This window comes from Carcharhinus amblyrhynchos, chromosome 35, assembly GCF_965287045.1.
Source record: "Carcharhinus amblyrhynchos chromosome 35, sCarAmb.v2.hapA, whole genome shotgun sequence".
Taxonomy (NCBI): Eukaryota; Metazoa; Chordata; class Chondrichthyes; order Carcharhiniformes; family Carcharhinidae; genus Carcharhinus; species Carcharhinus amblyrhynchos.
The window spans coordinates 1477083-1489328 of NC_137358.1; the positions used below are offsets into that span (position 1 = coordinate 1477083).

The 12246-nt window shown below is 47.3% G+C and overlaps 1 protein-coding gene across 1 annotated transcript; it reads right to left on the bottom strand.

Annotated features, from left to right (window-relative positions):
• Positions 1 to 1456: 1456 nt before the first annotated feature.
• On the bottom strand, positions 1457 to 11298 carry LOC145361610 (dynein axonemal light chain 4-like). The gene is made up of 4 exons (XM_080217466.1): positions 11258 to 11298; positions 6644 to 6730; positions 4976 to 5059; positions 1457 to 2469 (listed from the first exon to the last, which is right to left on the bottom strand). The coding sequence occupies exons 2-4, from the start codon at positions 6710 to 6712 to the stop codon at positions 2305 to 2307; spliced, it is 318 nt and encodes a 105-aa protein (XP_080073592.1). The 5' UTR covers positions 6713 to 6730; positions 11258 to 11298; the 3' UTR covers positions 1457 to 2304.
• Between the last annotated feature and the right edge of the window lie 948 nt (positions 11299 to 12246).

Here is a 12246-nt window from a genome sequence, read left to right on the forward strand (position 1 = left end):
GGTCCTTGTGCATGAGTCGCAAAAACCCAGCTTGCAGGTGCAGCAGGTGGTCAGGAAGGCGAATGGGATGCTGGCCTTCATAGCGAGGGGGATTGAATATAAAAGTAGGGAGGTCTTGCTGCAGCTGTATAGGGCATTGGTGAGGCCGCAGCTGGAGTACTGTGTGCAGTTTTGGGCGCCGCACCTGCGCAAGGATATTTTGGCCCTGGAGGGAGTGCAGAGGAGGTTTACTAGGCTGATACCGGAGTTGAGGGGATTGAGCTATGAGGAGAGGCTGAATAAACTAGGCTTGTACTCGTTAGAGTTTAGAAGAATGAGGGGAGATCTCATTGAGACGTATAAGATGATGAATGGGATGGATAGGATAGAGGTGGAGAGACTCTTCCCGCTCAAAAAAGACAGTAGGACTAGGGGGCACAGCCTCAAGATAAAGGGGAGGCGGTTTAGAACGGAGTTGAGGAGGAACTTCTTCACTCAAAGGGTGGTGAATCTCTGGAATTCTCTGCCCGTTGAAGTGGTGGAGGCTGCCTCGCTAAATATTTTTAAGAAGCGGGTTGATGGGTTTTTGATAAGAGAAGGGATTGAGGGTTATGGGGAGAGGGCGGGAAAGTGGAACTGAGCCACGACAGATCAGCCATGATCTTATTGAATGGCGGGGCAGGCTCGAAGGGCTAGATGGCCTACTCCTGCTCCTATTTCTTATGTTCTTATGTTCTTAAAACCATGCTGACTCTCCCCAGTTACCTGTGCTTGTCTGAGTGCCCAGCTCATGATTGATTCTAACACCGATCTCAATCTAACATCTGCTCCTTTCCCTAATTAAAGATTAAATAAATCACTGGATAAAAGCAAATTACTGTGGATGCTGGAGTCTGAAACCAAAAGAGAAAATGCTGGAAAATCTCAGCAGGTCTGGCAGCATCTGTAAGGAGAGAAAAGAGCTGATAGGTAGTCTATTATCAGAAATGGAGACAGAAAGGTCAGGGAAGGGAAGGGAAGTGTCTGAGATGGATCAGGTGAATCCGATGGAGGGGTGGAAACTGGAAGCAAAGTTGATGAATTTTTCCAGATCTGGACAAGAGCATGAAGATGCACCAAAACAGTCGATGTACCGGTGAAGGAGTTGTGGGAGGAGACCTGGGTAGGCTTGGAACAAGGAATGTTCCAAATACCCCATAAAAAGACAAGCGTATAGGACCCAAGCGGGTACCCATTGCTACTCCTTTGATTTGGAGAAAGCGGGACGAGTTAAAGGAGAGGTTGTTGAGAGAGAGAACGAGTTCAGCCAGGGAGGGAGGAGTGGTGGTGGTGGGTGGGAATTGTTCAGGCCTCTTTTCAAGAAAGAAGCGAAGAGCTCTCGGGCTGTCCTGGTGTGGGGTGGAGGTGCAGCGAGATCACACATCCATGGTGAAGAGGAGGCAGTTAGGGCCTGCGAACTGGAATATGACACAATGAATACATTTCAAATAGTGTTTTTTTATTAAAACCTATGAAGGTACAAGTGAGAACATTTCCGTTACAGTATCTCGAAAAGTTGTTTTAAAAAATGCAAATATTTAGAAACAGGCCCGAGGGCCTGTGATTCGCTCATCCACAGAGCTGGTAAGAAGTGATCCTGAAATGAGAAACAGTTTTTTCTAACATTAAAATAGACTGCAATCTCTTGTCTCCCCTTCCCATTTCCTGGAACTTGCATCAAAAAAAAATAAGCTGGACAGAATCTCAATTACATTTCATGACGAGAGGCTAACTAACCACGGGCTGGAGGGCTGGTGAAACTCTTCTTGTAATCTGCTTTCTCCCTGCCTCACCCAGGAATGTCTGCACCATTCCACTTCAATCTAAAATGGTGGTTACCGCGTCAATGACGACACAATCAAGGCTCACACTCTGATGTCAGGCCAGGGGAAAGCCCTTCGGAAATTAATGCATTATTTTGGTTGCCAGGAAGTAAGGGAAGAGAGATTTTTTAAAGTTACATTAAGCACTGCAGCTCATTCGCTTTGTTACTATTCCAGACAATATTGCAAAATCCCACTGAATGGGGCAGGGATTCCTGTTTGACCATTTAAATTTGGAACTTTATTATTAAAAAAAAAGAGGTTAAAAATACTCTTCAGTCTGTGTCCACGCTGCGGCCAACACTGGGAGAAATGTTTAGTACCTTTTCAAACAGCAGGTGCTCTGTTTGCAGGGTGAACCCAGCGCAGTGACGGCATTGAATCAGTGCTCTTTGTGCGGTTCAGAGACAGTGGCAGATGGGAGGAGAGTCAGCGTCACTGTTCTGTCCACCGGCCCCTGGCGTTATGTGCACTTCCACACACACACTGCCATGTTGCCCCCAAAATACATGTAGAGAATGTTCTTCATTTCGTGAGTGACTTCAAACCCGAACCCTTCGCCGACCACCACGTGCCAGGAAGCCCCAAATTTCTTGTCCATGGTTTCCTTGATCATTTTGGCTGCAGTCTGTGGAAGAGATGAAACGATTATTTGAAGCTGGGAAGTGGTGCTGCCAATTCAGGGGAACTCTGCCTTTGGGCAGCAGAATTTGGTCATTTATAACAACATAATAAAACCACACAACATCATCGGAGTAATTCCTGCAGGGAGTGGCGGTTAAGAGGCACGGGTAAGTTTGAAGCTATGGTTCCCAAAGCTCTCCACTACAGGGACTTTCCCCTCACCTCACGCCCAAGTCTGTTGTCGACTCAACGATAGAGATTAATCACTGCCACGAGTCAATAACTCCATTATCACTATAGCCACAAAAATACTGTGTGTGTGTATGAGAACTGGTCCAATAATAGGAATCCTAAGGCAAGTAACTCACTGCCTGACTCCCCAAAGCCTGTCCACCATCTACAAGACGCAGGTCAGTGTGACAGAACCCTCTCCACTTGCCTGGATGGGTACGGCTCCAACAACACTCAAGAAACTCAACACCATCTATGACAAAGCAGCCCCACTTGAGAGGCACCCCTTCCACAAACACCCACTCTCTTCACCACCGACGCACAGTGGCAGCCGTGTGTACCATCTATAAGATGCAGCAAGGCTCTTTACACAGCACTTTCCAAATCTATGACCAACATCATCTCGAAGGACAAGGGCAGCAGATGCCTGGGAACACCAGGCGCAGTGGTTAGCATTGCTGCCTCATAGCACCAAGGACCCGGTCTTGGGTCACTCCCTGCAGGAAGTGTCTGCACATTCTCCCCATGTCTGCGTGGGTTTCCTCTGGGTGCTCCGGTTTCCTCCCACAATCCAAAAAACGTGCTGGCTAGGCGCACTGACCCAAACAGGTGCTTGAGTGGCAACTCGGGAAATTTTTACAGTAGCTTCATTGCAGTGTTAATGTAAATCTTACTTGTGACTAATAAATAAACTTTACTTTACCACTACTTGGAGGCTCCCCACCAAGTTGCTTGCTAACCAGACTTGGAAATATATCACCATTCCTTCACTATCACTGGATCGAAACTGGAACACCCTCCCTAACAGCACAGTGGTTGTATGTACACCTCAGGGACTGCAGCGATTCAAGAAACCAGCTCACAATCACCCTCTCAAGCAAAGTTATTGATTGGCGACGTAGGAGCACACACATGTTGGAGGAGAGGGGGTAGAGATGTGGAGTTACGTATTCAGACCATCTCTATATTAGTGGCAAGTCCAACAGGGCTGGGGCTCCCTGATCGGGATGGAAATTGTGGTCATGTATTGATTGGTTGAGCTGGCAGATTGAGGGCTGCTGGTTACAATATTGAATACTCCAGATCCCTCACCTCTGCCAGATTATTGGAAACACACCAACAGAATAGATGTGCAGTGTCTTACAATCAATCACATTGTACCTTTTCTTTATGCATTCCTCCCCAAGCTACTTACTCCACTGAATGGAACAGAAGGAGCAGACAGTAAATCCGAGAGACTACGGTGTTATCACACAGGCCACACTCTCATAGTTAAACCGGGACACCTCTCCTCCCACCCCGCAACACTCTGGAAAAAGACTCCTTCACACAAGGACTGGAGCCCTTCAAAGAAAAGACTCATCGGTATTTTTCCAGGCAGCTGGAGATGGGCAACTACTTCAGCCTTGTTATCTTCCCCTGCATCCAGAGAACACTGATCACGTCCACTATCAAGAGGAAGAGGAACAGAGACAAAGACAGCACGAGGGTGGAGTAGGTTTGAGAGGCGTAAAGCGGTGTTGCATTACAGGAAGTGACTATGTTCCCTTTTCACAGAATCCAGGAAGAGTTATCAAGTGGACTTTCACAGCAGAGGTACGTGAACACAAAGGTTCATACCTCTAGCCACTCCACTAAAAAATTCTGTTTATTACCACTCTCCTCTTCAGAAAGAGGCTGGTTTTGTTGGGCAGAAGTTCTTTGAGTTCACACACATAGCTGTCCCCGCTGAGAGACTAAAGAGACTGAGCATTGGCAAGGAATTGGATCATGAAGGGCATCTCGGTAAGATCGAAACAGACACAAAGACACATATATTCTAACAGAATATCCAGATATTAATCAGGAACAAGAATGCTGGCTATCACAGAGCAGAAACCTATTAGTTTCCTGAGCTATACAGTTTTGTGCTGCATTCAATACTGCCTCCAATTCCTGTGTTGTAGATGGTCTGTGTTGCCTTCTGCTGTCCCTTCCAGATTATTTTGTCATGATGTGGAGGTGCCGGCGTTGGACTGGGGTGGGCACAGTAAGAAAGTCTCACAATACCAGGTTAAAGTCCAACAGGTTTATTTGGAATCACGAGCTTTCGGAGCGCTGCTCCTTCATCAGGTGAGTGGATTGTTCGATGGCACTGTACCCACGCAGGTTAAGGAGAATATTGAACTTGTGCAGAAACAGTCTTGGCACACGCACGCACACACACAGATCAAGACATCTCCAACCAGCCTCCCATCCACAAACTAGCTGGACATATAATCTCAGCAAAATGCCCTCACCTCATTGTTTGCAGAAAATTTCTCACAAGCTGTGGCACACAATTCCATAGTTTCCACTTTCATTTCCTCTGGCATATCGCAATACTGAAAACAGAAGGTACACTTTCAGCTTTCACTGAATGAAGAACTGTGCATGCCACTTGTATTCAAATTGAGCTACAGAAGTTACAGTTAATGAGGACATTTTCCCGTAATACACAGGAGTAATTTACACAAACTGAATTTAATCTGAAGGATGTGGGTATAGGTTTATGGAATAACTTTGCAATTTTGGACATCGTGTGAGGAATTTTCCAGCTGTCCAAGCTGGCGGATTCTCCAGTCCCACTGCAGTGATTGGAGATTTGGCTGAGCACCAAATTCTCCATTCTCACTTATAGCGGTGGCGTGTACGGCTGGAGAATTCCTGAATCCAACACCCTCGCACAGTATGCAGTTAAGCTCCGTATGCTTTGTCCCAACAACATTCTTCAGCACAGTCATTCGTGTGCATTCATGTGAAAATTCCCCCATTTTCCATGGGCGGCACGGTGGTTAGCACTGCTGCTTCACAGCGCCAGGGACCTGGGTTCGACTCCCAGCTTGGGTCACTGTCAGCATGGAGTCTGCACGTTCTTGCTGTGTCTGCGTGGGTTTCCTCTGGGTGCTCCAGTTTCCTCCCACAGTCCAAAAGACATGCTGGTTAGGAGCACTGGCCGTGCTAAATTCTCCTTCAGTGTACCCAAACAGGATACAAGTCTACTTGTGATTAATAAATAAATCTTAACTTCCCGAATCTCCTGAAAGAGGTTGCCTTTTTGAGTGAGATTAGAGGCAACTCACACTGTGGTGGATATCCATTTTAAAATGGATCGCAACGTTCCAAAGACACTTGCACAGGAATCCCCCCTCCACAGGCTCCATAATTTGGATTAATAATTCCTCACAAGATCAGAGTCACAAAGTGACATAGGCTACATCTGACAAAGCTCGCCAGGAGCTTGTTAACGAGAGGATGGCAGTGAATGTAAAATTCCTGCAGGAAAATACTTTGTTGGATTGAAGAGGTGAGACTTTTTAGGGTCACTTAAAATCTGGCCACAGAGTTCTTTTCGGACAACTAGCCATTCAAGGATTGCTTAACCAATGACTGAACATCCAGCAGGGATGTGTGTGCGAGTGAGACAAAAGTTCACCACCACAATTAACGCCATTTACTGATAATCCTCTCGCATGTTGTGGCAGTAGCTGAAAGTGAATGATTTTATTTAGTCCACTTTACCCCTCTGCCTTCAATCAGAACAACATCCCAAACTGGCAGGACAAGTCACTTCTTCAAGCTGAAAATGAAAGTTAAATTATTATTTTTTAGCATGAGAGCACCAGTTAATTAATTAATGAACATTACAGTTACTGCCTGTGACCTGACCTTGGTGAGATTGACAAGAGGTTAACTCATATCGAGCGTGCGTCCGTCTAATGCACCTGTCTTGATAAGTTTCATTTATCAAGACAGGATTCCTTGCATTCGACAGTTAACAGTTAGACAGGAACAGTTAAGCACCAAATTGTTGGGGACCAGCTCCACAATCAGAGGCAGCGTCTGGCTTCGACCATGTGTTGGATAGGCCGTTGAATTCCTCTCTCTCAGCTGGGAAGGGGGTTCATGCAGCTTAAAGAGAAACTCACCCTGACGATTGGGAAGGTTTGAACTCGCCTGGAATCTGCATCTTCCTTCTTTACCTCGGGTTCTGCCATTCTGCATAAACTCGATTCCTTTCAGGAAAGCAAAGGTTGTTAATATCTCCATTTCAGAAAGTCTGAAAATTATAGAAAATCAAAATATTGTGGATGCTGGCAATAAAATAAAAACAAAATTAAAATCTGAAATAAAAACAGGATACTTGTATGGATTCTAAACATTAACTCTCTTTCTCTCTCCACAGATGCTGCCAAACCTGCTGATTCTTTCCAGCATTTCCTGTTTTTATTCCATGTTTATCACTTAAACTATAACAAGGGAGACTTTCTCAATCCGTTTAATCGCACACTCCCCTTGTGGGTGAAGAAGATCTGAGTCATTTACGTGGAATATTGCCTCCAATGAAACCCATGTAAGGATATTAACAAATTGTCCCTTTGCTCATTCATTTGATTTGCCCAAAAAAGTCTAAACAAATTGTACTGTTTGCCACAGTCAGACTCACGACAACCACTTGGGTTAGCTTCAGAAAGATACCAAGCATCGATAACCCTAGCAACGAAGCTAAAATATTCTCCAAAACTCATGAGCCTGCCTGTGATATGACAAAGTCTATGAGGTTCACCAAGACCTACAGGTGATTGATATACTGTGGCCCGTAACCCACAAAACAACATTATTAAACCAGAAATTAGTCAAATCTCATTCCTAACCCTGTGGACTTTTCTCCCTGGTATACATGCTGTGTGTCATTTGTTCAAAACTTATAAAATTAAGGCAGCACTGGATTTAGGGGGAGCTGATGGCCTGCTGGTATTATCGCTAGACTATTACTCCAGAAACTCAGCTAATGTTCTGAGGACCGGGTTCAAATTCCACCACAGCAAGCGGCGGAATTGAATTCAATTAAAAATATCTGGAATTAAGAATCTACTGATGACCATGAAACCATTGTCGATTGTTGGAAAAACCCATCTGGTTCGCTAATGCCCTTTAGAGAAGGGAATCTGCCATCCTTACCCGGTCTGGCCTACATGCGACTTCAGAGTCACAGCAATGTGGGTGACTCTCAACTGCCCTCAGGCAACTAGGGATGGGCAATAAATGCTGGCCCAGCCAGTGACACCCATGTCCCATGAATGGATAATAAAATTATGGGAATGTCAAAATCTGAAGCCATAAAATGATCGAGGTGCATTCCGGCAGAATTTGCAAACCGTCCATAATCCAATGCTCGATATTACCATCCAGAAGGACAAGGTGCCTGGGAACACCATCACCTGCACACTCCTCTCCAAGCCACACACCATCCTGACTTAGAAATATATCGGCCGTTCCTTCACTGTCACTGGGTCAAAATCCTAGAACTCTCCCTAACAGTGCTGTGGGTCTACCCACACCACAGGGACTGCAGTGGGTTCAAGAAGGCAGCTCACCACCACCTTCTCAAGGGGCAATTAGGGATGGGCACTAACTGCTGGGCCCAGCCAGTGACAGCCACATCCCATGAAATTTTTAAAAATTATTTTCAGAGTAAGGAGGATTGTTGTGGTTTAAAAGATTCAGTATCACATCACGTATTATTACATCTACCCACTGAACTATGGAAGAAGTTGGTTTCCACATTACACCTTTCCCCCGGTTCAGCCCTTCCAGTCGAAACAAAGTGATTGATTTCAAACCAAATAAAAAGCAGAATTAACTTCCTTTCCTAAAGAAATCTCGCTCAATTCTATCGGAGAGAATGCAGCATATGTTACTGATCTATTGCATCCAAACATAACAGCACACATCAGATAGTTTGCTACCTCATTCTAGGCTACCCTCTTCACAAGCTCTCAGTGGGAACTGAAACAGTTGACGAAAGATACGACAGCACTCAGAGCCAGAACCAAAACCGCCAGGCGACGCATCACATCACCGCCCAGTGGTCAGAGAAACCATGGCTGATTTTTCCACTTCCCTCAACCCAACAAGTTGCATTGATATAGCACCTTTAATGTAACTAAACATGCCAGGGTGCTTCCCAGAAGCGACACCAACTAAAATCAGACACCAGGCATCAGTTTAGTCAGAGGGGAAAGCTTTGCAAAGTGTCGCCGCGGAAGACAGAGAGGTTGAGAGCTGAAGAGGCTTAAGGAGGGAATTCCAAAGTTTCGAATTCAGGGAGCAGACATCATAGCTACCAATAGTGGGGCATTTAAGATCGGGAACATTCAAGAGACCAGAATTACAGCAGCGTGAATTTACATGCGGATCTGGGGCTGGAGGTGAATACAGAATCATAGAATCCCTACAGTGCAGAAGGAGGCCATTCAGCCCATTGAGTCTGCACTGACCACACCCAGACATAACGGCAGGCATTCATTCTAGCTTGTTCCCCTGACACTAGGGGGCAATTTAGCATGGCCAATGCACCTAACCTGCACATCTTTGAACTGTGGACGTATGCCCACTTGTGACTAATAAATAAAGTTTAACCCTCTCCTTCTTTTACTAATTACTTTCAATCTGTGTCCTCAGGTTCCGTTCCTCCTTATTTACCCCAGAATAAATATATATCCTTCTAACCACTAAAATATATGATCTGGTCATTATCACCTTGCTAACTGTAGCATTTTGCTGTACGCAAACTCACTGCCACATTTCCTATACTTCATGGTTTCATAGAATTCCTACAGTGCAGAAGGAGGCCATTTGGCCCATTGAGTCCGAACCAACTCCCTGACTAAGCATCTTATCCTGGCCAATTCCCTCACCCTATTCCCATAACCCCACATATTTACCCGCCAATCCACCAAAGCTGAATATCTTTGGACAACAAGGGGCAATTTAGCATGGCAAATCTACCTAACCAGCACATTATTGGACTGAGAGGGGAAACCGAAGCACCCAGAGGAAACTCGCACAGATACGGGGAAAACATGCAGACTCTGCAAAGTCACCCAAGGCTGGAATTGAACCCAGGCCCCTGGTGCTCTGAGGCAGCAGTGCTAACTATTGTTTGCAGGATGAAAGATGGTCACATACCCAAGGACTTTCTGTAGGGTGAGGTAGTTATAGCCAATTGACTGTGGAATGCGCAAATCCCAAGCCCTAGACGTTATGGCCAAGATCAATCATCAGATCAAGCCCGAGGCGAGATGCAATGCCTTATCTTGTCAGCTTGGAACTTGTATGTCTCGCTTGTGGGGACCTTGAATTGGATTCAGTTGGAATTTGAATGCAGTTTTTGGATTAAGCAAGGAATGGACTTGGGTCCGCTCAGTCCATTCTGAGTATTGGCTTTGTAACTTTAAGAGAGGAGTAAATTTTTTTTAAATTATCACGAGATGGGAGTCATGAGCCAATGCCAGAGAAAAATGGAGACGCTTGGTGTGGGTTGGTGTGCACCAACATGATGGTCTGTGGTTACAGTGTCTTGGCAACAGATGCCAACTTATCAACAACCACAACATTGCTTGGCAAATTCATGTGGCAGAACCTGCCTCTCAAAGATTGCCGTCTTCAGCCATCAGGAAAGGAGCATCACATGAAGACACACCTCTGAAAGGCCAGTCGGCCCATCGACTTTCTGACAAGAACATGTTACCTAGGTCTTTCCCTATTCCCGTAACCCCACAAATTTAGCATGGTTAATCCATCAAACCCACAAATCTTTGGACACTAAGGGGCAATTTAGCAATACCAAAATAACTAATTCGCACATCTTTAGAGCGTGGGAGGAAACCGGAGCACCCGGCAGAAACCTATGCAGACACGTGGAGAACATACAGACTCCACACAGATGGTGACCCAAGCCAGGAACTGAACCCACATTCTGGCACCGTGAGATAACAATGTTAACCACATTGCATCCAGTCTTCAAGACTTGACATCGGTTGAATACTGTTTAAGTTTTTATTTATTAGTGTCACAAGTAGGCTTAGATTAACACTGCAATGAAGTTACTGTGAAAATCCCCTTGTTGCCACAATCCAGCGCCTGTTCGGGTACACTAAGGGAGAATTTAGCACATCCGATGCACCGTAACCAGCACGGCTTCCTGACTGTGGGAGGAAACCAGGGCACCCGCAGGAAACCCACGCAGACACAGGGAGAACACTGACTCCACACAGACAGTGGCCCAAGCCGGGAATGGAATCTGGGTCCCTGGCCCTGTGAGGCAGCAATGCTAACCACTGTGCCCCACCAATTAACCACTGGTCTTGCATTGTCTTGTCCTCGGTGTACATTGAGGAGGGTGGGAGGCGGCTGGATGTGTCGGGTCCTGGAGCCGAGCTGGGCACCGTGCCCCCTATGAATGACCTCCTTCCTCCCTCCCTCCCTCAGCATTAACCAGGCTGTCCAGTCATTCTCCCATGGTTGTGTGTGGGATCTTGCTGTGCATACCCTGGCTGCTGTTTCCTACATTACAGCAGCGGCCACACATCGTACCCCAAAGGGGCTTTACTGGGATGTCCTGAGAAGGCTGCTAGGCGCTACACAAATGCAACTCCTCTCATATCCATCCACCCCCATGACTGGAGAGAACTGGAGACCCCGAGGCCCGCCGTCTCTCCTTCAGGCCCGGTGCCAAGCTAGATCCGGGATGGACTCACCTGGGCTTAGGCCCTGCTGCTGTTGCCGTTGCCGTTGCCGCCGCCGCTCCGGCCGTTGTCAGGCACAGAATCCGGGGCCCCAGCAACCGCCGGATGTCCCGCCCTTAGCAGCATCCCATTGGCTACCCCGCCAGCACCTCGATCCGTCATTGGCTGGTCTGGATGCCACTCAGAGAGGGCCTGGGGCGGAGTTGTGGTCCCGCCCTCCTCTGGCGTCGATTGGCCAATTTTCTGTCCCGTCGACATCTCATTGGTCAGAGGTGATGCTACTTAAAGGAGGCTTGAGGGGCGGTGCTTCAAGTCCTGCCTTCTTTGATGCTGATTGGTTCCCCCTTCAGATCTTCGGTCATTCATTGGGCAAGGTGGACGCCACTCACAGCAGGTGTGAGGGGCGGGACTTGGAGTTCCGCCTCTCCTCACGTTGATTGGTCACTGTTCAGGATCGTCGGCGTTCCATTGGTCAGAGTGGACGTCACTCACAGCGGGCATGAGGTGCGGAACTTGGAATCCCGCCTCTTCCCAACGGTAATTGGTCGGTGTTCAGGAAGATCGGTAGTCCATTGGTCGGCGTGGACGTCTCTCACAGCGGACCTGAGGGGCGGGGCTTTGCGGTCCCACCTCCCCCCATGGCTGATTGGTCACCGATCCTGTTCGGCGCTCCCTATTGGCCGAGGGGGCTGTCAGTCAGTGGCGGGTGGGCGGCCTAGTCGCCGGTGGGCGGGATTTGATCCTGAGGCGAGGCGAGGCGGGCGTTCGGCAGCTTTGACTTCATTCAGGTTTGATCTTTCCCTTGGCTTTTCATATTAGTGAGGGTGGAACGGTGCCTCCTGTTCCTGCCGGGCCCTCGGCCTCGGGCCCTGGGGGGGAGCTGTTCGGTTGTCAAGGTGCGGGGTTAGCGCCCCAGCAACGGTATCCAGCGGCGCTGAGAGGACCACTTCATCCCAAATTAACTGGCCTTCAACAACTGGAGAGAAACTAACTCAGTGTCC

Bases quoted from the DNA above. Each gene is read 5' to 3' on its own strand.
- LOC145361610 (XM_080217466.1), bottom strand. From the start codon at position 6,712: ATGGCAGAACCCGAGGTAAAGAAGGAAGATGCAGATTCCAGGCGAGTT. The intron at 5,060-6,643 runs GTGAGTTTCTCT...TTCTGTTTTCAG, and splicing joins AAACCTTCCCAATCGTCAGG to TATTGCGATATGCCAGAGGA. The intron at 2,470-4,975 runs GTGAGGGCATTT...TCTCTTCCACAG, and splicing joins AATTTTCTGCAAACAATGAG to ACTGCAGCCAAAATGATCAA.